The 27,289-nt window shown below is 40.9% G+C and overlaps 1 protein-coding gene across 3 annotated transcripts in view; it reads right to left on the bottom strand.

Moving 5' to 3' along the window:
• Positions 1 to 27,289, bottom strand: part of unc5cb (unc-5 netrin receptor Cb) — a 109,228-nt gene that overhangs the window by 12,958 nt on the left and 68,981 nt on the right. The window contains exons 4-9 of one of the 3 annotated variants that reach the window (XM_051412770.1): positions 21,947 to 22,050; positions 10,496 to 10,676; positions 8,592 to 8,759; positions 8,160 to 8,324; positions 4,194 to 4,250; positions 1,383 to 1,568 (exon numbers count right to left, since the gene is read on the bottom strand). In XM_051412770.1, coding sequence (XP_051268730.1) covers positions 1,383 to 1,568; positions 4,194 to 4,250; positions 8,160 to 8,324; positions 8,592 to 8,759; positions 10,496 to 10,676; positions 21,947 to 22,050 — 861 coding nt within the window. The remainder of the gene's footprint in view (positions 1 to 1,382; positions 1,569 to 4,193; positions 4,251 to 8,159; positions 8,325 to 8,591; positions 8,760 to 10,495; positions 10,677 to 21,946; positions 22,051 to 27,289) is intronic. The other 2 variants (XM_051412771.1, XM_051412772.1) reach the window with 2 other exon arrangements.

Genomic DNA, 27,289 nt, shown 5'->3' with positions numbered 1-27,289 from the left:
CAAAGTTTATAAATGATACAGATGTCACAAAAGTTATTCAAATAAGACAAGATAGATGGCTGGGAAAATGGTTTATGTAGTACAGTAGTAAGTCCCATTAGGAGACAATTCTTTTGCATATAGGCCTCAGGTTTATATCTCTTTCCATCATGCATTCATTCCTCTCACACATGCTCACACATAATTTCCTCCCTGTCAATATTAATGATATCAACTGTTGTCATCAGCTGGACACATCTGTCCAATAGCACAGCAACACATCTGTATTGTTAGCCTATCATATTGCTGCGGTTATTTTTAAATAAGATTTTCTCTCTATGCCTTCAGTTCAATTATGCCACTGTCATCAGCGAGTCATCAGACACCATCACCAGTGTCCATGGGGGGATTTATATGGCTGCTGCTCAGGGCAGACAGCTCTTGATCACAAAAATCTCCCTATATACAGTCCAAGTACCAAAGACTTTCTGTAAAGACTTAATCATTGCATATTGTTATAATAAACAATTATCTTTACTTCAATACCATGTCTCTCCTGATCGTGATTACTAGTAGTAGCAGTGCTTGTGTTAAAAATGCTATGTCAATGGTATCATCAATCACTCTACTGTATAGTTGTGGTAATAAGTTGCAATACTGTTATCTATCAAATAAGATTAAGTTCTGACTTTCAATGTTTTGATTCAACTAAACTAGCTGAATTATATCCTTTTACACTATGTTTTGTATTTTGTGCTGGATTGGTAGATATCTTTGATGTCTCCTATCGTCAAAGACAACAAGAGAAAGAGCACATTTATTAAAGATTTTGGTTCTAAAAACAAGCTAGGTATTTGTTTCCAAAGCAATTATTTGTGGCATCTATTCTTCTGAAATGAACACTATTCTAAATCTGATTTTCTTGTCTGTGCTATTTTCATTTTTTTTTTTTTTCACAATTACTATGATCTGTCTGTTTCCCTGCTGTCTTTTTGTCCAGCTTACTGCCACCTGTCCACATCCCTGTGGTCTTACATTTCCTCCATCCTGCATCACCAACCCAAATCTTATTACAGTTTAATATGCAACATACAGACTGGCCTTATTATGCTTTAATGAAGGGGCATAGCTTGGCCTTCCATTAAAGCGACCAGCATTTTAATAGTTTCATCACCTTGCCTGCACAAACATGCAGTCTGCTGTCTGTATTTTATATAGTATCACCAAAAAATCTAATTATACCGAGCCTTAGTGCCACCTGATGTTGACAAGCTCACTCACAGGTGATAGGGATTCATCTATGCGGTTGAAAATCTAGATATAAAATATGCACACAGACACACACTCATACATGCAGGAAAACACACACACAAACAAAAATATACATGTATCCTATACCCTACCTTTGCGGGCAGTCTTGATGCTGACTGGCTGGAAGCCTCCGTTGAGGGCGGAGGAATCAATGATGTCAGAGTCGAAGTTGCGGTGGTTCTTCCTGTAGATGAGGAGCGCCACAACGACAGAGATAACCAGGCAAACTGCTATGACAATACCCACATACAGAGCTACATCATCTGTACTGGGGGCCACTGGAAGAGGGGGAGAGGGGTTGGGGAGAAGAGAAAGAGAGAAAACAGTCTTTTAAGATCTCATAAGTTCACATCAATACTGTTAAGCTTTCTTTTTCAATAAGACGGAGCTGTGATGAAGCCATTATCAGCAGACTAATATCCTGGTTTAAGATTGAGCCGGATATTAATAACCATCTACTGGGAAATAAATGCATCCAGTATATCTCCTGCATTTTTTTATTGTGGTTAATGCTGGCCCGTTGTGGCAAATAGTCTGGGTGTTGATGAAATAATATAGGACACTCCTAATTGTCAAAAGTGAGAAGGGATAATGATGCATGTACTGTGGAGTACTGAGAGTGATGCACAACGTTGGGTCTTTTACAAAGTCATACATGAATATTTCTTGTATGAAGCCATATTGTGTGAGAGGGGATTGTATGCATGCATCATGAAGATATTAACAAAATAAAGATGATGATTATAAACTCCGTGCAAGACAACGCAATTAATAAGGACGACTGTTCCAGTGCAACCCAATGACACACTGTCCTAACAAGCAGGCTCAGAAGCAAGATCAAAAGTCCTGAAGATGGAGATATAGATGTTTTCATCTTCAAATTACCGTGCTCTATGTTGGAGTTCAGAGTCTGTCTCTGTCTTTGTTCTTACACACTAAAGATAAGATCTAGACATAGCTTGCATTTCTCAAATTGTCTTTCATCTCTGTCTCCCTCACAGAGTCTTTCTGTCCACTTTCCAGCTGGAGAAACCTCTGTGATTAGTAGGCCTGGCATGGATATAATGGCTGTTAGAAACGCAGACTCAGACAGGCACGCATAGCAGATCAGACCTTTTAATGGATGCCTACTGACAGTCTGAACTCTCTGGTGTTTAGTAAAGCATGTCCTTCACTGTCACCAAGTTGACAAATGTGGAGAAACTCTTCTTTAAAGGTAGTGAAATGTCAGAAGGCATGTGTGAGCTTGCATGAGTGCATTGTTCAACGTGTGAATACACAATGTACATGTCAAGGGCTTCTACAAAACAGTCAAGGAACAAAACAAATAAACACAGTCTTATTTATGAGGGAATAAAGTTATTTTGGTAAGAGAGAAATGTCTGTTTTTGAGATAATTTGAGTATGCAAATGGAGCAGAATCTGCACCAGTAGATGGCAGCATGAACCATAGATCCGTACACTGCACTTTCAGGGCATGCATGATGGCCTAGCATTTGTGTAAATTATCCTCATGTGTCTCAGTGATACAGATGGCACTCAATCTGTGTCTCTTGTGTTATCCTGCACAAAGGAGGAGAAAGGAGAATAGCAAGAGAAGGGACTGCTTTTGTGACAACTGAAAGCCACAACTTGTGTTTTTTTCATCACATCCTTGGTCTCCAAGAGTAAAAGAACGTACGTTCTTTTTTCTCTAGTTAGGACGTGATGTTTATGAATAATGATAAATAGGTATTTAAACGGAAGTTAGTACACCATTCAACATGTAGCGATGTAGTTTCAACTTGAAATAAAATTGGCTATGACTTTCACCGGGGCAATCTCTTTCACTTACAGTATATGCATAGTGCTTAAAAGAAAAAGTTGATTACTTTAGATGTACTGAATGGCCACAAATAAAGAGACGGGGGGGATCTGATACTGTAGTTATTTCAAAGAGGTAATTTCCCTCAGTCCCCAGGAAGGATATGTGTGGCCTGGCCCTCTCCATTCAGCCTTAACTGAGACATCACATTAAAGAGGAGTGTCAGGACATATCCTCATATATGTTAGGCTTCTAATCCCTCCTCTAGCACAGAAACGAACAGAAAACAGAGCAGGGAGGCAATGATGAAAGTCTGAAAATGTAATTTCACTGTGCTTCCTCTGCCAAGCTTCCCTGCAGTTATTTAACATATATCCCCTCAGTCGAACAATCTTCCATCCACGCTTTGATGATAAAGGCAGCAACCTGCTAAGTGTACGCATTAAAATGTATCACTTAGATTAATACATCCCTTTGAACATGAGCCATTGTCGGAAAGGGAAAAGTACAAGAAATGGAAATGAAAGGGATTATTGAACACTCCATTTTCTGTGAGGACGCAGAGATTTACAGAGGCAGGGTGAGCTACAGAGAGAAGAAAATATTTAAGATATACAGTGGGTTAAATTCTTTGTCAGACTCAGTGCCTGAGCTGACGGCACAGCCAAGTGTCAGGCTGAAGTCGGAGCAACAAGGTAAAGGGCACTGTCAGCTCTGAGTTAGAGAGCAGCAACATGGCTGTGAACAGGCACTCGGCTAGCAGAGTTTATAAGAAAAGACAGAACGGAAATCAAAAAAGCAAATACTGTGGGTGTTATCTGTAAAAAAACAGAATAGCAGTAATGAAACATCGATGGAAATGAAAAAGCAATAGCAAACTTTTTTGTTTTGTTTTATGTTTTAAGTAAAAAAAAAAAATACCACTCATAAAACCTTGCTGTTTGCAAAAAAGTAATATCTTCTAATGATTTATCTGGGACTGTGATTGACTGCAAATTCCTTGTGCACAACCTGCCAATGAAGATTAGAGACACAGACAGACATGAGAATGAATGTAGAAATAATGTAAAAAATAAATGATAAAAAAACAATAACTCACATGAATTTCCAAAATCATTCTTGTCTTTTGCCTCAGAGGACTTCTGATAAAAGGAACCTTGAAGAGAGGAAGGAGTTGTGGATGGGAGGGAGAGAGTAGGGAAGGTAAGGATAGGAGGTGGAGGTGGGGTGTTGGGGAGTTGGTGTGGTGGTGATGGGGGGGGGGTGACGGGAGAGGGATGATGAAAATCAAATTTAAGCCAACAGAAAAACAAACTCAACAAATGAGACAGCAACAAACTCATGAGTAGGAGTGATGACACGGGGAAGCGATCTTTCTTGATTTGGCCCCTCCTCTCCAGATCTGTGTATGGAGTATAGAGATGGATGAGAGGAGTTGGGGGGGCATGGAGGTTCTGTGAGGAAGTGGCGTGATCCATCAACTTGGCTTAGTGCCTCAGCAGCAGCAGGACTGATGCTGGCAGGTGAGGGGAATGGAGGGGCTGATAAAGTGTGGGCTCCAACAGAGTCAATAGAATCAACAGCCTTGCATCTGTCACTGGAAGGTGGATGGAGAGGGTAGTGCATTTGATAAAACGAACGATTATGTTAGGAAAGCCGGAAATGAAAAAAAAGGGTTGAAGGACAGAGATTTGGAGAAAAATCGCCCACATAGATGTTTTTTTTGGCCCCAACTGGGCTTTCGCTTGTGCTTTGTTGTGGCCAGGTTATACGTGGAAGTGAAGTGGAATGCAGTGTAAAATGGCAGTCAGGGATAGTGCACTAGTACACATAATATTCAGTCTCCCTGGGACATCCATAAACAACTATACAAACAATGAAGTCCTTATTGGAGAGGGAGAGAGCCACAGGCAGACAAGTGGACCGACAGGAAAATCAATGGCTTGATAGATGGGGCTGGTGTGTACATGTAATCAGGCAACGGGGAGGCTGGGCTGGAGCAGGGGGAGGTGACTGTCAGGGTCAGTCTAACTGATGGCCCATTTGAACCCATCCTGTAGAGTTTCTATTCATCAGTCCGTCTAACAGTATAGCCAGTAGAGTAAAAGCACGCTTCAGTGGGTGGACTACCGAAGGAAACCTCAGAGCCCCAGACAGACAAAGATTATTCTTCCCTGACAACACAGAGCTGGAGAGGACAGGGAGACTCAAAGTACAGGAAATCATTGTCTGTGTTTCATCCATTACTTCCTTGAATGTGGCAGATTTCCAACCTCAGAGAGGGATACTGTTCTCTGGCAAAACTGACGTCATCATTAGAATAGCCAAAGGTTCATTTTTGCTTCTATTACTTTGCGGTGGAGATTCTATGTTAACTGAAGCTGATGACCGTATGCCAGAAGATCTTTGTTTACATTTAATCAAAACTTTTTGACCACTTATAAATATTGTGTAAATAATCTCATGTTCTGAGGTGAACCTTAGAGTCGTGATTTTCCAATCTCTGGTGTTTGATAGCAATAAAGCATCTGCCCTTGCTGGAGTATGTGCTCCCCTTTCTCTACATCAATATGTCAAGGAAATGTCATGTCTGAGAGCAGGGTTACCAAAGGCTTGAAAAACAACGTCAGAATCAAGGAAGACAGACCACAGACAGAGCGCAAAACAGAGATTTAGACAGGTTAGCCTCAGTCAACTGTGAAAACTATACTCTTGTGTGAGAGTTGGGATGTTCTATCTGAACAGGCAGAGTGCAACCTCTCTAGTTCAATCTGTAGATACTTAACATTGTTAAATCCAACCCCCAAACTCCCGGACAGTCTAAATGTAATAAACAAGCTACAAAGTAAATTATAACACAACTTTTTCCTTTTTGACTCAGGTCAGTTGTGTTTTTACAGTGTACAGCAATGGAAGCTGAGCATCACGAGTTCTATTTCCAGCTCTGGCCATATCATATTTCTGTGCCAGATTTTTTGCGATGGATTGCAATTGAAGTGATTTAAATAAATTCAAACAACAGAAAATAAGATCAAGCTGCAATGGAATCCAGAGACACGTGTTTGCTCAGATCCCAGCACTGCACTGGAGGGAGCAGATCAGCGGTCCGAGGTGAGTTCAGATTGCACACAACTTCCATTCCCAATCATATTTGCCATAATGTGAGCTTTTAGATAATGGGCCGTTCTCCTAAATGCTGGTGGAAATGGTCATTAGCATTGACATAAGTGGCTTCACCCTCTTAGCTTCCAAAAAAATCAATCCCTGAAATGATCCTAAATCTATATCATTATGGCTTTATATTCTCTGCAAACTGACCATCAATCTACCGAGAACTAATGCTTCTGAGATAGGTTGAGTCGCAGAGGGCATGCAGTGGGGCGGGAGAGTGTGGGGTGAGCGTATGTTGTGCCACAGAGGGAAATAAAATAAGATGAATAACACAAATAGGAGCTGATCTTCTTGTAGATTGCTGCCTGATGTTTCTATACACTGCAGACATATGACCTTGGCTATAAAATCAGCTAATGCATTCCTCTTACACTTAGATTAAATGAAGTCACTGAACGCTGAAGTCATAGTGTTCTGTCAGTGCATATGGACATACAGTACAGTATGTGTTTACTTTGGACATAGACATGCAGATCTGTCAGCCAGCTGCGTCTAAAGATGCATATTGACCGCCAATGTGATGTCAACCATAACCTACAGTACATCATGTCGACACCATACTGCAGGTAGCAGTTTACAACCCCATGGTGCAGCAAAATCTCAGATCATCTGCACATAGTGACGGCCAGCTGTACCAAATTCTAGACATCCAGCAGCCGGGCCTCTGTTATATTATTAGTGTCACAATCACCATCTGTAGTAGGTTATACACACGGTGGAGGCATCTGTGACAGTGTGTGGGTCTAACACCTTCAAAGATGTTTATTAGAGATGATGTTTATTAAACTAGACACTAACTCAGTTACTGTGCAGTATTTCCAGCCATCTCCCTCTCATCATCTTTTCTTATAGGTTATTATAGGTACCAAAAAGACTGTTTTAGTAGATGAAGTTCAAGGTATCAAATGCTTTATCCTGTATCTTCTTAATACTGCAGTAAACACACACACACACACACACACACACACACACACACACACACACACACACACACACACACACACACACACACACGCATCAGAGCAACTGCAGCATGATTCCAATCTGTGAATATATTATAAAGGAGAGGGAGCAAGATTTTTGGCTCAACTAAACTGTGTGGCTGTTTTGAACTTGCTGGAAGAAAAAGAAGCAGAAAACAATTCACTGCCTGCAGAAAAATATCTGGCTGCACCACAAACTGGCTTTGGCCTTTTTCTGTTTAGCAACAAAACAGTAAAGCCAACAGAAGAATTGTGATTTATGAGAAAGAAATGCTGGTGCATCCTGGAGGCTTTTGTGTACACTGAAATCATTGCAAGAGTCGAGTATTATCTACAATGCTTGCTCTCTCTCCAACACATGTAATTGCCAGCACTTTGTGGCCTTGTGTTTCCTCTCATTGCACCTAAGGAATCCAGAGTTTTTAAATTAAGGTAGCAATCAAAGCTGCCTGGTTGTTGCGACCCCCCTTATGTAATTACAATATAATCACTCATATTATTTTAAATATAACTCCCAAATGCTTAGCCTGTGACAAGGATAATTACTCAGAGTGCTTCCCCATGTGGCCAAGTCTTTTTTTGTCATATACTTATATTTGAGCTGACACAGGAAAAGATGTGCAGTGGTTTTCTGCTTTTATGTCAGTTTCCTCCAACAGCTTTTGTGTATTATGCATGTTCAAGTAAATAGATTGAGTGCAGAAGACAGAGCGAAAGGCGTTTTAGCATGTCTTGTTTATGTATGAGTCAAGTGAAACAGAGTGAGCGAGTGACAGGGTGAGAGTGTTTTGTGAGGATGTGAAACACAGCATGGTGATGAAAGAGCAGAGTGAAACTCATGGTCAAAGGGTGAAAAAATGTCTTTGGTTGGCAGGTCAGAGAGAGTAGCAGAGGATTAGTCGGGTACTCACTCTGCATGCACAGCCCATCGGTGCAGTTCTTGGACTGGAGCACCATGCCCTCACAGTCCTTTCCCCCGTTTTTGGGTGCCGGAGCGTTGCATTCTCTCCTCCTCCAGTGGGTGCACTCTGTCCCACAGGTGGACCACTTACTCCACTCTGTCCACAGGCCATCCACTACCACACAACAGACAGGACGGATGAGAGGAATGTCAGTGAAATGGTGAATGAGGAGATGAAGACAGACGACAAATGAGCGGGTGAGTGGATACATGATTTGAGACAGCGGGAGACATGTGGGAGAGAGACACACACGTAAGGGTGGAGGCACAAACATAGCGAAATATGCAAACACAGAGTAGTATCATATTTTATGTATTTTGCTTTTGCGCACCTACACCCTTTACACTCACTTTTACATTGTATTGTAATTTTATGCCATACCTGGGCAGAGAGGATTACACGCCAGCTTCTGGATACCTTGCCCTTCACAAATGGCGCCGCCGTTGAGAGGGGCGGGGTTGGTACAGCTGCGCGTGCGTTTCTGGTAACCACGACCACAGCGGCTGTTACACACTGACCACTCTGTCCATGTCGACCATCCACCGTTCACTGAAATACATGGTGATGAAATGTCATAAAATATCACTCATGTTTTCTTACAGTTTTGAAAATAATATATCTGAAAAATAAGTTTTGAAATAAAAAATACACAAAATGAGACAAAATAAAACACAATTTAACAAATGAAATCAGAAATACAAAAGCAGTAAAGGCACAGAGAGAAACATTTGGATTTGATCAGGTTTGTTGTTATTTGATCAGTGTGGCATCAGTACATCAAATGAAATCCCTTGAGTCATGCACATCTCGATAAAGTACCGTTATTTGCACATTGCAAAATGTATATACAGAGTTTTTGTGTTTTGACCCTGAAATCTCGGGTCGTTACTTTGCCTTGCAGCCAGACAGTAAATTCTGGTCAGATTGCTGCATTTTCCATTCACTGATTCCTCCTAATGCCTCTTTTCCCTCTCTCATCCATCTCTGTCAGCAACTAAATCCAGTGCAGAGTGACACCAGGGCTTGTGGCTGAGAACAAGTCTGTGGCATTTGAGATGGTGGAACTGGGCCCCTCGGAGCCTCCGACTTTCAAATGTGACATGCTTATGAGTGAAGCCCAAAATATTGGACTCTAGGGAAAGAGTCTGCCAAAGCCCCACATTTTTTTACTGTCTGCTTTCTTTCCTCCATGGATTATGGATCTATCTTCTCTCTTCCCCTTTCTTTCTCTTTTGTTGCCAGCCTGTGCTCCTGTTTCCAGTGTCCTTGTCGCGGGTTGGTCTGGAAACCACTGGGCTAAAAACACACTGCCTGTCCTTACTTTTTCATCACTAGGATCACACACAACTCTTGCTTATCCTTTTGGTTTCTCATAGCTTTTTAGAGTCTGTGCACTTATAGCACAACTGTGCAGAAATGTGCACATATCCCATTTTGTATAAAGAAGCAAGGGCAGCACAAACGCAGTGGCTTGTTGTACTTTCTCTCAAGGATGAGCTGACATCAAAGCAGTTTTTCCTAATAGACACGTTAGTGACAGGAAAGCCTTGCAGAGACAGCGAACCTTGTCCTGAAATCTGCTCTCTCAGCTTCACAATTTGTGTGTCTACATCACCCTTACATTGATCCTTACTAGCCACATTGTTCTTAGTGATCAATTAACTGTAACTAAAGTAGATAAACAAAACAACAAGGATGCTAACAATCCCAAACCTCCACTAGATTTGAAACTTGGTCAGCGGTATTATGGTCAAAGTATAATTTTCAAGCATTTGTTCACTTTTATCTTGTGCAGGTATCCATCCACATGCAATACATCTTCATTCAGTGTGAATAGGCATCGCCTCCAGCAGGCATTGAAGTTCAACTTTGCAGCCATGCTGTGCAATAACCGTCATGTTAGTTGATGTTAGGGAGACAGTGGGTGAGTCTGTGTGAAGCCACAGCAGGGGTCTCTTTAAGTATGGCTCAGCCACATCAGCACCTTCCTCGCAGTTCAGAAAATCCCAAATCTTCCATTTTTTGCACACCTTCCGGCAGGAACCAGATGAGTGAATGTTACACGCCGCAGGAGAGTGAGGGATTTGCTTTATTCAGACTGACTTTGAAATTTGTTTTATTTTGAGTTTTGCTGACTTCTAACAGATCTCTCTGTTACTCTTTTCCTCTGCACTAGTGTCTGACTTTACTGAGCTCTCATGTGGCCGTAAACGACTGTTTGCAGGTTATGGGATGTAAGACTAGTGTTGGATCTCATTGAATGCGCTGCTCTGTTATAAGATTACCATAGACGATAACTGTGGCAGTGGTGCTGCGTCTCTTGGCCACGATATTCTTAGCCACACAGGTGTAGTTGGCCGTGTCAGACAGACGGGCCTGTTTGATGATCAGGTTGTGGTCGATGGTGATGTAGAAGTTTCTGTCATCTGCAGGATCAATAACCTCCTCGTTCTTTAACCATTCCACCTGAGAAGAAGAATAGAAAGGGAGCACAACAAGAAAAAAAATGAGAAAAGACAGACAGCTCAGAGACAACAAAAAGCATTTCAAACAGATGCTGTGATAGAAATTATAAGACAGGTTGACCTCATTAAATTGTAGAGGAATCACAGCAAAGAGTTTAAACAGCTAAGTTTTTTTTCTTGTCTCTGTCTAACCTCTCAAATAGCAGTGAGCGCCAGGATTAGAGGCACAATTGTTTATGTCTCTGAGGTCCTGCTACAAAAAGTCACTATCTAATATCTATTGATATCTGCAGACAGCAGAGAAACGAAAACCCTCCACAATTCCTGAAGTTGAGAGGCTCTCTGACCTTTCCTTATGAGTTTCATTTCTCCAAATGATACTGATATTGAACTCCTGGCACTATCACAAAACAGGGGACTATTTAGAACCTTTATTTGGCTGTAAATCACTAAGATCCTTTTTCTCTTCAAGAGGTGTAAAGCTTTGAAAAAGAATAACATGCCTCACACTCTGCAGCCACTTTGATTCAAAATATTTCCTGGTTCTCTGGTTTTCTTCAAAGAAGCTGTCCAGTGATGAGGAGGCCTGGAAAATAACTAACTTCCTGTGTATTGTGATATCCCACGAGGAGCAGGGGCTGATAAGAGATAAGACACTAAGGAGCAGTACAGGCCAAGATAAGCGGGATGTTTATAAAGGCTCTTTCTCATGAGAGATAAAGTGAGGCAATAACCTGATATAAGGCCTGCCAAGACAAAACAGTGTGTGGGCTCACGTGTTTTCTTGAGAAACAACACAGAAACGGCATGTAGTGGTGCGGAGATGTACAACACATTGGCCATTGTTGGAAGACCAGCGTTGTTGGAACTTTCTCAAAAGAGAAGATGGGCTGATTATGACTTGCACTGGGTTACTCACAAGCTTCACCAGTATCTGTGTTATCTTGAGATGACAGATATCAAAGATGCCATCAGTGTCACACTTCACCTAGGCTGCCTGCTCTCTTATCCAGTGTAAACACATCAGAGACGCAGAGAAAAAAACATTTTCAATACTTCACTTCACAATTATTTCACACTTAACCTCTTCCCATAACCCTTCAATTCAATGCATACAACACTGGCATCGTGCAGCTCATAAGACACTTATCCCCACAACTTACAACTGAACAAACACTGGATGCAAACTTAATATCAGCAAAGCTTTACAGTAAACCGCTGTAAGAGTGATGTATATTCTACACCGATTCAGTTTTTATGAATGTTTTTCTTCATAAACATGTACTGGCTGAATCAATCTCATGGAGCCAGGAGGGATAGGATTCCCCTCACAAGCTGTCTACTAGTTGAAATGAAACCTCTCTCTCACATGAGCGTAATGCAATAAGTGCTGCATGACGTAAGTTGCGATGTCACTCACTCAGATACATCATCTTCACTCCTCAATATGATGCTACAGCATAAGCATCTCTTGCCCCACAAAAAGAAAAGCATGTTTTCATATTAGCCGTTGATGATTTAATTTAATTTAGAACTAGACGCGTAATGAAAGCAGCTTTATTATTACACAAGTCAATGGGAGTATGAAGACACTAGAACTGTGACTCTGATCTGTGTTAGCAGATGTGTTCGAATAACTGCCTTTATGCCATTAAGGCAGTGAATTAATTCATTGTAAGAAAACTGGACAAAACTGACATTGCCATTCTGCGAGAGTCAATTCTTACATTCTCACAGAATGACAATGTCAGTTTTTCTTATATGTGTAAACCTAAACCTACATAGGAAGTAAGATTAATGTTGCAAATAATGCTTCAATAGGAAGCATGTGCATATACGGTAGGTGTATGTAATTAGACATTTCAGTACTGTGCTATTGAACTGGCTTCTGTTTTAGTTTTATTGGAACTAATCTGTTGTGACATCTGCTGAGGTGGCAGTTAGACATCTGCCGTGACTTTCAGAATTGGAGCACCAGAAGAATTCAATAATAACTCACTAAACTGTAGCTTCTGGTTATAGCCAGGCTTTTTCTCCCTGACATTTAAGTGTTTAATAATATCTTATAAAGTTCCTCTTATTATATACACACACGCAAAAATAAAGTAAATTACTCTTGTGCATTATGCATGATGCACTATTACCACCTCATTATTATAGATTACCAGGAGGCTGTCTAGTGAATAGAACTATCCAGTGTATTTATTGGATAAAGGTTACATGGATTTGTGTGTGTATGTGTATGTGTATGTGTATGTGTTTGTGTTTGTGTTTGTGTTACAACATCACCATCAATCTTTAATACTGGATAAAACTAACAAATAAGACAGACATGACCAGAGAGAAGGACCCCTATGTTTGGAAAACAAATATGTGACAGTGATCTGATTACCATTTTGTGTGTCCTTTGTTCCCTATGTCATAATGAAAAGTGAGGGAACACAGGTCCCATAAAACAAATACAGATGATGTAAACAAGAGAAACGATGTTTTTTGTTGACATGATAAATATTTTGTCTTTCAGTGATCACATCAGTGTGTGCAGAGCACAGGGCATTAGGAAGCAAAAGGCCTGGCCTTCAGATAGAGATTGACATTGACGTACAAAGAGGTGGTTATCCAATTTTGCACCAATCACAGAGGCAGCCTCTCCAAACGTGTTGCATTCAGATGTCAAGAGCACTTTTATATGAGAAGGTAATTAAAAATTGAACAAAAGAGCTTTTCAGTGCAGATGGAGGGGTGGGAGGGAGACAGAGTGACGAGAGATAGAAAGTGGTAAGAACTCATGTCAGAAGTGGGAACGTGTGTGTGAGAGCAAAAGTGAGCAACAGTTCACCCATCATTTCTTTAGTGCGGACTGTAATTGGGACTCATTAATGAAACCAGAGATGAAAAGGTAAGCCAATCTCTGCACCACACTTGTGAAAAGATTTCAAATGATTAAAATTCAGCACAAGACTACATCTCATATAGCACTTGTCCAACTTTCTCTCATGCCAACAGACTCAAACATGCACATAGAGATACACACACATACACATGCAAACACACATACACGCAGCTCGTTAGTGTCTGATTGGCAGTGAAACATCCGGAGAGGTAATTGGCACATTTCTTGTCATTAACGAAGGGAAATTGCCACATGTCAGCTGTCATAAAGAGATGGAGTCTTCCTGTCTGGTTGGAGGCGGCCAAGTGACGAGAGAGAGAGAGAGAGAGAGAGAGAGAGAGAGAGAGAGAGAGACAGATGGAAACCTAAACCTAGAGAGGAAGTGAAGGAGACAGGCAAAAAGAAAGACAGGTAGGTGCAAAACGGAGAAGAGGAGACAGACGAGTGAGAAGGGGAGCAGGTGTATGTGCAGGAGGACAGTCACTAGTGTGCCAAAATATATGATACATCAACACTGACAGGCGAGGGATGGACGAGACACAATAAAGACAAGGGATGGAGGAAAGAAGGTTACAAAGAGGTGACTTTGTCTTGAAGAGGTGAATACTCTGGATGAGTGAAAAGGGAAAGCGGAAGACTAAAGCAAGAGGTAAACAGAGAAGAAAGAGATCCAACTGAGAAGAGACAGCTTTTTCATCTCTTGAGCTGTGGAAAATTCACAGAGCAGGATATATAGGATGGTATTGAAAAATAATAAAGACAGGTTTTGGAAAAGGGAGATGTCAAAAGGAGGAGCTATACAGCGTGGAAGAGGGAAATCAGTGATGTTCAAAGTGATGAATCAGTGCCATATACAGTATGTGTATGTGCCGTGTTACAGTATGCATACATGCAGTGCAGGCATATAAACAACATTGTACAAAGGGTCCTGATTCATTCAAGCCAGAAGCAGACTGTCAACATTGACTTTTGGGTGGTGCTGCCTTTTACATGGACTGAAACTGGGTCCCATCTTAGAGGCTCGAACCTCTGAAGTTTGCATTACCCGGCCAAATATGAAATAACAGCTTTCCTTTGCCCATTGAACACAATGCATTGTGTGCTAGTCAGTTTTGAATGGATTTTATGCATTGACAGCCTATTAAAAGTCGTATCAATCAACCACATAAATTAGACAATGAAAAACCCACAACAATATAGGAAGTCAGACTTTGTTCTGTTTGAAAAATAAAGTTATGTGGATATATTTACCATTAAAGGTCTCATAAAATACTATCATTACTTCCATCCATCCTTTCCAGCATGAGGTCACCACTGAAGATATACTCTATTTCAAGTGCCTCTTTTGTCTTATCTTTAAACCAACACTTTTTAGCCTTTTGGGCAAATAATTCCTTATGTACACATCCAGCTGATAAGGAAGAATATTAGCATTCTTTTAAATCTGTGTTTGTATCCACCTGGCACTCAAAGTCCAATATTCACTCTCCTTTTAGCTCTGTTTTGGTCAAATATCTTTATTCTTTCTTTAACTACGAAATGCTCCACAATGTTTCACAGCTAGTTGCTAACTTTTTCTGTCAGCTGTCTGTTGCTCGGTTGGTAGCATACCTGGTGTGTTTTTAAAAACTTTTTTGCTGGAAACAACTGCTTGCTGTGGCTGAAAACAATGCTAATGACACACTATTTGACAGTTGTCCATCACGTGTTAGCAGTATATGTCTAACATCACACCTTGAACTGTAGATATCAGGGCAACTGACCTATGATGTTTAGCCTTCAGGTCTTTTGAGGGACCCACCATATTGGTCTACGTCCTATCCAGGTCCTGAATTAGGATGCAATTTAAGTGTCTTTTTACTGTCACTTTTTCTCCCACTAGCAAACATAACTGGCTGCAGTCCTGGCTGCAGCAGCAACGTAGGAGTAACCACTGAGAGGGATGTTTCTGTGCTGTGCCAGGGTGTGCCAGCACAACACTAATTAGCCCAATATACAGAACACACTGTATACAATCCACTCACTTGTTAAGAACCAGTGCAAGGCAAAACCATTCATTACTCATTGCTGTTGTGTCAGAAATAGAACGTACAGCAGAGTATGGGGGTGGAGAGGGGTGTGAAAAGGAGGAACGGGGAGAAAAAAAAATGTTCCACTGAAATGTGCGAGACTCCTCTACAGAGAAGTCATTATGGGCTCCCCTGCTTCTCCACATGAAGTCTAACTATCTATCCAATGTAATTTATTCATTTCCCTTTTTTCGCAGCATATATCCGCTCCAGGCTTGAATGACACACCTGGAGAATGAGCCACAAAAGGTTACAAACTGATTATTCAATCATTCACTATGAGACAACAAGCCATATGCTCTGCATCTGCCTGTATGACATGTATGGAAATGTGAGCTGTATAAATATTAACAAGCCGAAATGCACTAAGGTGTGATGTCTTGAGATGTGATGGGAAAAATGTTTCTTTGTGTGTATAACTTGCTTGTATCTATATCTGTATGGGTGTTTGCAAGGAGGTGTATGTGGAGGAGCTGGAATGGGATGGAGATGGGCAGAGGAGGGAGTGTGAGGTTAGGTAACAGAGGTGGACTTGGAGTTGTTACTGCTGCAGGTGTCCGTACAGAAGATGAATCAGTGAGACTCGAGCCACGAGTAATGACCTCCTCCAGCTCAGTCCCGCCTAAAGCTCTCCACAGTCTTTTGAAGGAGAATAGCCATTTCTTAAACTAGCTCCAAGGACAGCCAGACACTTCACTGCTGCAACACAACTCTCTCTGTTTTCTCTTGCAGAATTCATATGCCTCTTAAAATATGATTCCTGGAACCGCTCACTGCCTACAGTACAACTGACTGAAATTTTGGTGTAGTTTATGTTTTCACCACTCTCTTTTTGTTTATTCGTCAGACAGGGATCCAAAAAATTGTTCATAATATTTTGATGGAGATGATGTGAGTATAGAATTATACTGTACATTTTGTTTTTTCACGCCAAATGTTTTTGATACATAGTACAAGTTGGCTACATGCAGGGAGCAACACATGCTATTTTAAGTGACATATTAAATAATAAATGAGTATAAACCATTACTAAGACTTCAGCTTTGCAAGCTGGAGAACTGTCTGATATACTCTGTGCATGCAGTCCTTGGTCTCCCCGAGTCTCCTCTGGCCTTTTAGAAAAGCTTAGTTGATATCTCCACCAAGGGAGAGGGGTTTTGTGCACTGATAGAGGTCAGAACTCTCTCTGTATACAATACCACCTTGAGGAGCAAGGATAAAAATATTGGAATCGATTCGCAAGTTCAGTGCAAAAATCATTTTAAAGTGATAAAGAAACTGTTTACCCCAACATGAGAACTCTCTCATTTATGTCTCATTCCCATGTTAAATGAAAATACCACCTGGCATCCTGCAATTCACCTTGCCTACGATTCCAGGTCGGTAGAGAAAATTAGATTTTTATCATTTTATGCCCTTTTTGGGAGTGTAGACAAAAAAAATCTGCCTTTACTTTAGGGGCTTGGGAGAAAGCTTTGATGGCAAATGAACCAGTTATTCTAAGCGAAAGAATGGGAAGGGGGTTTTCACACATGCAGTACTGGTGTTGTTTTCTAGTATCAGTTTAAATCTTTGCATCCTCCTAGAGCCCCAAGCAGCGTTTTTCGTCTCTGTCCTATAGTGAATAATATTTTCCTTTCTTTCTCAAAGGTGGTCTGACGCAGTACACGCACAGAAAAACCCCTCGGGTCTTAGATTTTACATGTAAATGTTTGTTAAGGCCTGACCCACTGGAGGTAACACTAGAAAGGGCAGTGACTTACAGAGGACAGCAGAGCTCACAAATGTTGGGCTATTAAGAGTAAATCACAGCCTTTGCACAGGAAAACTGAAATGATTGACAGTTGAGTGCCTGAAGGGCAATCTATGGTTGGTTGCCACAGGGATTTAGTCTGGCCTCCTGACATCTTTTCTCCCATGGGTAACCTTCATATAAACACACTTCCTGTTTCAAGGGGCACTAGAGTGTTGTTGCTCTTGACATTCCTAGCCTCACTCAGAACTACACTACGCACCATTTTGACTGGGAGGAAGCACTCAGCTATTTCTTGACAAGGTGACCTGATGAGCTGCTGTTTGCGTTATGCCTTCACTTCACCTATTAACTGGAACCGGGCCTAAAATCAACAGTAATCATTGACATTGTGTGTGGAAAAAGCAGATACTCCACGAAACACGACAAGAGTCGACAAGTCAAGATATTCAAGCTACATTAGATGTCGTAACATAACGCTCAATGCTGAGAGTCATTATAAGTACATTTACTCAAAAACTAATTATTTGACCTTAATAACAAAATCTACTGTCCCAATGGATTTGCAGAACTCCATGTGAAACTCTTGAATTTGGCTCTGGCTTCTGTCCCAGCTGTCTAAATTCATCTTAGACTTAATTTTCCTCACCTCTCTGGGTGAGGGAGTGTGAAGTAAAGATCTTTGTGTTTCCTGGCTTTCTTCTCAGTAAAGCCAATGGACTTAATCATGGCAGCAGGGCCTCTTCCCTGCAGAGCATCAATGACTCGTTACCCATGATAACACGGCAGGACCCCGGCTGACTGAGGAGATGCCTGAATTAAAATCCTGCTTCCATGGAAACAGGCTCAGCAGCTCATGGCGCTGCATCACCTCTGAACTCTTGTCTTTCTCTGAGGGCTGTGACAAGTGCTCTGAAGTGGAGATGGAGATGGAGGCCATGGCAGAATAAAAGAGAAATGAACAATAAAGCTGCATTCTTTCACAAAAGAGATTTAAGTCCATTTTATGAGCCTGCCACATATTCATCAATATGAAAAGAGGCCACTGTTAAGAGACCCTTTAGATGTTGATGAAAGAGCTTCATGGAGGTATTCAAAGAGAAGGATCTGCGTTGAGCTGATGGAAAGTCCTCCATCCCCATCTTTACCTTTATTACTCTATGGGCAGCACTCAACAAATAAGTCCATGGAACACAGAAACCAAGCTTTTCCTGCCAAATCACTCCCTCTTCCTTACTTCCTAGAATAGCCTCAACAGTTAAATTTTCCTTCTGCTCTTGATTAAGTATATATCAAATATTCATGGCTATGGAAACGTGTAACAATGACTTTTAGGGAGCCTGGTGAATGTCTAATGTATTCAGCCCATACAAGACGTTCAGATGACTGAATCCATGTGCTATTTCAGAAACCTCACTCGCAGTATTTCAGTCCTCCGAGGCCAAAGTTCCATCGGTAATGGTCGCAAGGAGAGCCAAAATAAATGCCTCCTGCTTGTTTTCTTTGTGTGTGTGTGTGTGTGTGTGTGTGTGTGTGTGTGTGTGTGTGTGTGTGTGTGTGTGTGGTGTGTGTGTGTGTGTGTGTGTGTGTGTATTCCACAACTCAGCCTCTATCTGCACACCAGAAAATCAATGTATCAAGTGTGAATAAGCTGTCAGAATAAGAGCTAGGATATCTCTGACTCAACTCCAAACATGAAAACCTCTGAGATGCCTAAATGGGAACTGTTTCATATGTTCTGTTATAAAAAGTTGCTAAATCATCACAGGAGCAATCCTGATTATTCAGCATAATGTTTCGTTTTTCAGGGCAACAGCCCCCGCAGAAAGTCAACAAAGACTCAAAACCACTTAAATAGAATCACAGAATGTCATTACTGTGGTAAACCATTGTGAAAACCTATAATGTAAATCATCTGAAAACTGGGAAGACAAAGAGGGAACAAAAGACTCATACTGGATAACATCAAATAGTGCAGTTCCACTTTGTAATCTGAGATAATTGTGACTGACTTACTTTGATTCTCCAGAACGTGGGCTTCGTAGCTCTGAGAATGTATGTGTGTGCGGGTGTGTGTGTGTGTGTGTGTGTGTGTGTGTGTGTGTGTGTGTCTGTGTGGGTGAGTTACTTTAGTAAGTCATGGTCAAAAACAGATGAGAAAAAATTGGCATTATAGCTGATCTCAACGAACTAACTTTCTTAAAACTGAAGCAAAAATATTAAGAACATGAGAAAGTGTCAGTGGATGGAACCATTGCCATTTCACTACTGGGAGACTATTCCAATCTCATTTTAATACCATCAACGATGACAGCAGAAGATGGTGATAGCTCGGCTTAACCTAAATTATATTCCTTATGAAACTTTTATTTTAGTTTGATAAGAGGGACAACAAAGTCCTTCCAGATGATCAGCAGTGCATCTTTTTCTGCCAGCTCGTCAGCCACAATCACACTGTTCAGAATAGATGAATAGACTATCAGTGCTCATTTGAGTTGTTGGCATGCAGATGTGTTAATGTCCTTGCCGGTACTCTGACATGTGACATCTATCCATCCGTCAGTGCAGTATGTGTGTTCTGCTATGTCTTTAAGTGAAAGAATAGCTTTGGAACCCTACCACACAACTCAATGTCCATCACATGCAGTCCACATGATTTAACAAAAGTGCTGTAAGAGCAGAGGGTTTTATGGCTCAGCCACAGCCTGCCATTCTGCCAGCCTCTCCCTTGCAAGGCAAAGGCCTGTAAAGGAACCACAGAGCGAACTGACAGCCCACTGGAGGCCTGACAACAACCCACTGGATCCAACCCCGACAAACCTCAACAGCTCTTCTCCTTCTGCCTCTAGCCTCTCTCATCCTCTCTAAAAAAAAATGATGTCTTAGAGTGGGTGAAATATGACAGATCTTTCCTTCACAACGGCTGCTACATATTTCTGCAGATTCATATGTAACCACAGACTTAGCCCATCTGCTTTTTCCGAGGCTTTTTCTCTGGCGGGCCTGTGTGAGAAAAGGCCTGACAAACACAGATGAAAAAGCAGCATTCGGTTTTGTCCTTTTTCCCACTGAGGCAGCTGTGTTTGAGTTCAGAAAAAAACCTACTTGTGGAATAGAACTGTTGTCTTTTTCTGTAGCCATGAGGTAAGTGTAAGTAATTAAAGAAGCTGAAAAAGTGCCTCTGTACACACAAAAAAATTCAACTCGATCATAGAAGGAAAAGTAAACAGAGAAAACAATCACTGCTCTTAGAATACAGAAAATGACGCAAGTAGGGAGAATTGTAAACAATCTGTTCATGCTTTTCTTTTTTAGAGAAGCTGAATTGCAACAGATGCCACTCATCATATCCTAACTTAATTTCTCCTTGTAGAATTGAACTAAACATTATTTTCCCTCACATTTGTTGAATAGATGCCTTGTTCAGTGATGTGTAACTACACTAAAACAACACTACTCTATTTCTACTTGACCACACACAAATGCACACCTCTACCGTGAATGAAAAACGCTATTAATCTTGACAAGTGTCCTTTTTACCCTTCACTGTACATCTTGGTTGCCACAGCAACTCCATATGTCAGAAAGCATAGATGTGTCATGATTGGACCCCAGCTGAGTCTTGAATCACTGCACTGAGCCAATCCAGGATTGACAGAAACCACAGACAGACGGGCAAAATCACCAATACTATATGGCTGTTACAGCAACACTATCAGACTGAAGCCCGGATTGTATGAGGAGAGTCTGCCGAGTGCCAGTCCCAAACTTTAGTCCATTTAGCCTGTCAGCACTTTCAGCAGGGATAAATGCTGTGCAGTTCCACTCACTTAACTCGGCTTTTCCAGGTCAATCACAAGCCTTTACAGAGTTCAGTCCCGCACCCCCAACTCCAAAAAAAAAAAAAATCCACCAAAGCCCCCCCACCTATCAAACCACCCTTTCATCCTCTATTTATGTTCCTGCAATCTCAACTGAGCCTTTTCAAATGCAGCTATAACAGTGTTCTACTGTAGGGCAGGGAGGAAGTAGAGCAGGGAGGAGATATTGGCTGTGCTAAGGTAACACAGGGACACAACTGGTTTTATTCTTTTCCCCCTCAGCAGATAATTACAATTTTCTCTCCTCTGACCAAATTGCAGTGACTGGCCGATGTTCAGGAAACACCCAAACAGCTTAAATAGCTCAGGCAGTGGTGGAAAAATGTCCTTATCTGTGCGCTGGACTGTGTCAGATTTATTCAGTGTTATTTCATTACAACTTTTAAAACGAGCAGAATTCAAAACTGAGGCAAAATTCTGCAATCAACACAGTTTTTCATGTGGCATAAAGGGACAAAACCAGTAGCTGGCATTACCAACAAATATAATACATGCTAATAAATACCTATGCCAAATATACAGCTACCTATTATATATTAAGAAATCACACCAGAAATGATGGCGACATTTCAGCAGAAACCAAGCCCAAAAAGGTTCACATAAACCTCTTTTCAGAACTGGATTTGAGACTTTTGGGAAATATGTATAAGCAGCGAAATGCCTTGTGAACCTTACCTCAGCAGCTGGGATGCCTTCTGGTGGGCGACATTGGAGCAACACTTCCTGTTCCAGTGACACTTCCTTCCCAAGAGGTTCCTGGTCAAATGTCTTCCTCAAGTCTACAATGAACAGACAGAAGAGCATTGTGTATCAATATTTACCTGTATCTCATTGACAGATAGATGTGAGGGCAGTTTTGAGAGCTATGTTTAATTCTAAATGCTGGGTCAATCAATAATGGAATAATAGATAATAATAATAACTGAATTGGAACTAATGATACATAATCAAAAGAAAAGGCAATCTAATCAATATATATAATAATATAATTGCCTGTGTGCAAAAGCAATATACAACAGTGTGCATTTAAATGTTAGGGACGGTAAGTGAGATTTATGCTGTCTCCCCCTCACCTTCTGCACACAGATAAACCTCCCTGCAGTAGATGGAAGGAAGATAGGGAGACGGGGATCACTCGGCCTCCAATGAAAAACCAATATCTTTGTGGTGTGAGAGCCCTGATTGAGTAGTGCAGGGCACGGATAGTCGAGCTGACAGGGCAGGATTACTGAAGGTGTCATGCTACACTGGAACCTGGAGCCCATTAGACATATATCATCACCTGCTGCACAGACTCAGACAGGAGTGGCGGACATCATACACAACAACAGAGAAGAGGAGAGGACTTAATGGGGAGTTACTGTACTACTTGGGAACTTTAGAGTTGCTGAAGCATCAAATCTACAATCAAACCTCCAAACTCCACTGATACCATTTCCACAAACCTCCGCACTACTCTTGGCAAGCACACTCATTTTAGCCTTTTTACTGACATGTTTAATCTAAAAGCAGCAACCACGTCTAAAATAACATGTTTTTCCTACAAAACAATTCTACAATGCATTTGAATTTATTTTTCAAGAAACCCATTCACAAACACAAACACTTTCCCACAATCTGTAAAAGAGAATAAAGAATCTGACATTAAATGAACTCTGAAACTATGCCACCATTAAACCTACATATACTACAAAGACAAGAATGACTGAAGAGGGCAACAAACCAAGTTGAAAACTATATTGGTTCTATAACTACAAGCTCAGAGGTTCTGGCAAATCCTAAAATAAAGTTCAAACCTTTAAGAATCGAACCAAGCATGTTTAAAGACTGCATGAGATAAAGATATAATCTGCAGAAATGCTGCAAATGGGTTGCAACAGTGCGAGAAGTGCTGGGGGTCTGTGTCTACTTTACACCTAACCTGTACATTTGTGATACCAATACATTTCATCAGTTTTTTTTTCTATCTAACTTTGTCAATGGAATCGCTGAACCAGTCTATGAAAAGGATATGGTAATTCTTCTTCACAGAATGCAGTTAATATACAGACTGCTATTGACATTGTGTGCTAACATAACAGAGGACATTGGCTTTGAGTTCAAGTTTTTTAGATGTGAGTATACTGTAACTGAAAGCAACAGCAGATGTGTAATGACACATTGTATGGCAAAATTTGTACTTCATAAGTCAGAATGCACACAAGTCTACTGCAGTGGTTATGGAAGAGTAATAGGCTACAGTAACCACATCTTTCCAAATAAATACATTTTCTTCAGTGTCTGGTGATTGAAGTATGCGTATGACTGGATATCCATAAGGGTAATCGTTTCTCAAAGGCATAATCACCTGCAATGAAAAGAGGGCTCCCTAAAACCTGATCAATATAGAGGTTCAATTTACCGATTTCATCACTTGCTTTCGTTTTGTTTAATTTTGTTCAATAGCTATAACACAAGCAGACATATCCCCGAAACAGGGACATTTCACTGTTCAGCTAACTGTTCCAGGATCCCCTCCAGGAGAAACTACATCATGTTCTTATTACAGAATACATGATCAGGCTATACCCGGAAGCCCTAAAGAATACCTATAGTCATTTTAAGGTTCATTCTTTATTTGGAAAAATGAACCTTAAAATAACAAATTCAATGAGAGCCCTTGTTCCAATTCAACCTGAGAGTATGTGTGTCTTCAGGGGAATATGCCATAACTCCACAAATTTCTATGTAGGCTATTATAAAAGCTGAAAGGGTGAGTGTTGAATTGAAAGCAATTTCCGTAAAAGTCTGGTATGAAATTAAAAGAGGGAATGACTGGAGGGGCATATTCTGGGATAAAGCTTCATGGAATTTGATCCAAGGACAAACAGTTTTTCTTAAGACAGAAAGAAAAAAACAGGAAAGGAAAGGAGGGTAGCAAAACTATGTCTCAAAATGGTACTGCTGTTTGAAGTTGTAAGAATTATTCTACTGTTGCTCTGATGTCAGAACTACAATGTAGAGATGGATCCTAGTTGCACCCAAAAGATAAAAGAAGATGTAGCCACAGTATGACAGGCGAGGAAGAGAGACAGGCATACATTATCCTACACTGTGACATATTTTATGATATACAGTACTATTTATATGCACTACAGTCAAATCCAATATATTAAATTTGATTTCTCCATATGAAGCTACTGGAGATTATGGAAGTTTTCACTGGGTACTGGTCTGGCTGCTCAGTGTGCAGTATTTCAGCATGCCATTTATTGATTTAGAATAAACCATAATGCCCAGCAGCCACATACCGGTGGTAGTGTCTGTGGTAAGGTCAGTAGGTTCTGGTTTTGCTCAAACATGTTTCACAATGAAATATAGTGTGTTTATCAAGAGAAGAAGTAAAAACTCCGACTTTAGAGCCATAAAACCTCCTTAAACCCAAGCAATATGAACAAAAATGTTGCAGAGGGTCACAAATGCCAAATAATAAATGTGTTTAGTTACATTTCTGTTTCTGTTGCCAGAAACCCATGTGTTTCTTTAATTATTCCTTTGAGCCAAACCAGAACCTACTACCAAGTGGATGCACTGTGGAAGAACATAAGAACATAAGAATCACAGAATAGCCTGAATTACACTATTAGTATTAATGGCATAGCCTAGTGTTTGTAAATTCATCTGAAATATTCATGCTTTTATTACTCATGCTTCTTGAAGCAGATCAACTACAGCTTGTTAAACTAAAATTAAACACCCAGTGCTTTTTTTTTAATATCATGATTTGAAAACTTTTGGCATTACTCCTGATGAAATACAATAAGTAGCATGCAAGTGATTATTTTGCACTGTATATTTTATTGGATGTGGGTTTAAATTATGCTTCCCCTCTTGAGTCTCTGCTTTCTTCACTTCTCGTAACCCTGAACGATACTTTGGGACACTAAAGGGTGTGGGACCAGCTGAATCGACATTCCTGTGGGAGTCACACCATTCCCTCCTCGGCAGACAAACACTTCCAGCCTCACTCGCCCTCAAAAGGATACACATATGACAACCATTACCTTAAGTGGATATGTTTGGCTACTTGTCATGCTGAATTACACCAGTCTTACACTTCAGAAACAGTTTCTTCTTGCTGAGTAAATCATTAGGTACTGGTGCAAATCAGGATTAGGAATGACTTACCAAGTTTTAGTTTTAACCATTAGTTAAGTCACTAGTAATAAAGTTGAGGTTTTACTTATTATGTTGTACTCGTAAAAATTACAAGGCCACAAACAAACAAGAAAATCAATTTCCAGCTTTCTCATTAAATATTTTCCTCCGACAGTCTTTTGAAAGGCATTTCAGCTGATTTGATTCATTCATTTAATTTGCTTCTGTGCACATACTTATAATGCCTCTCTTTGGCAACCCACCACTGCTCTCCAAATATGGAGGCCAATCAAAATGCTTTTTCTGATGTTACATGAAGAAAAGGCAATCACAGGGAATTTACACAGAAACTCTGACAATACTTTTAGTCCGACCAGGCTTTTTTGCAAGTCTGAAAGCCAGTCCTTCAACACAACAACCTCTTAACTCGCCAGCGCTGGCTCTGACTCACCATCTGATTAAACTGTATATGTTTAGATGATGGGAGAGGAGAGGAAAACAAGCCCAGTTTCCATTAGCCTAACGGGATAGAGTCTGGCTCTGACAAGAAGCCTGCCTGAAGAGAGAGCCCAGCAGAGGAGCTAATCCATTCAGCAGAAGCTAATGGGAGGGGAAGAGGGGTCCATTGTGATTTGAGGGATAGGTTAGTGCTGGAAGGCTGCTCATCATGGGTGATTATAGGAGGTGGAGCAGCGGGAGTGGGCTCGGTGGGAGACTGAGAGGCATGATTCTGATTCACCAAGCTAGTTTAACAGAGGCAGTAATGAGCACAGCTACTGCTGTTTGAAAAAGAGAGCATACACTGAATTCAACGAGAAATTGTACAGAAAACAGGGGGGGACTAGTAAGGAAAAAAGTTACAGAGACAGTGATATGAAGATGCGGAGAAAGAAAATGAGAATTAGGTGAGCAAAAAATTGAGGGGGACAGGTATATGATTACTAAGTGCCTCTAAATGGAGTAGCTCAGGTGAAAATCATGGATATTGACTCCGCACTGTGCTACTCTGCTGTACTGTATAGTGAAGATGAAATCATTCTGACATTGGCACCAAGTTGCCAGCAAAACATTAAGCTCTAGTGATATCCAGCAGTGATAGCAATATATTTGATACAGACTACGATACACACTGCAAGTGGGTGTTCCATTTTTTTTGTCTGTTTGCCACAAGTCAAAACAGAAACAGCAAAGCTGGGCGGGACATGTCAGTCACAATGCCTTGAAAGGAGCCCCTTCAGGTGGAATTTTGACAACAATGTGTAAGCAGTAGTGTTACGTAATATGTGCTGTGTTGCAGGAGCATTACCTTGATGTTATAACTACACACTGCTTTCCTCACTGCGTCCTCTGGGGTGTCATTACTTTTTCAGATTTTGATTGACAGATCCATTGGGGAACAGTTAAAAATGAGCCCAAACTTTAGAGGCAACAGAATGTTTCTCATTACTTGGAAACAATTGAAGTCTGCTTTTTAGTAGGAGGACAAACACATAGGCAGGAAACAAATGAGGACCACCTACAGGAAAAAGAGGGAACACTGGTGTAAACATGTGCCGTAGCCTCTCTACTGTGTATATACTGCTGCAGCTCTCTCCCTTACTCTGCACTGCTTCCAGGTTTGTACTGTAGACAAAGAAACCGATTCTGATTCTGCAGGCTTTTTACCAACTCAAGTTCAAAGGGACACTTGAGTCCCATGTTAGTAAAAACCTTTTTTTTCACTGCTTCTATCCCCAGAATCTATAAATCTGTCATGATGCACAAGTTGGTCTGTGAGATGCATTTCCTTGGCAGCCGAGAGATTTTGTTTGGAGAGGAATACAAAGATGAGAGGGAAGATAAAGACTGAGTAATGGGATAAGGAGTGGGATGAGAATACTC

This window comes from Dicentrarchus labrax, unplaced genomic scaffold (assembly GCF_905237075.1).
Source record: "Dicentrarchus labrax unplaced genomic scaffold, dlabrax2021, whole genome shotgun sequence".
Taxonomy (NCBI): Eukaryota; Metazoa; Chordata; class Actinopteri; family Moronidae; genus Dicentrarchus; species Dicentrarchus labrax.
Note: the sequence above shows the minus strand (reverse complement) of the source record. Positions and strands in the feature narration are given on the sequence as shown.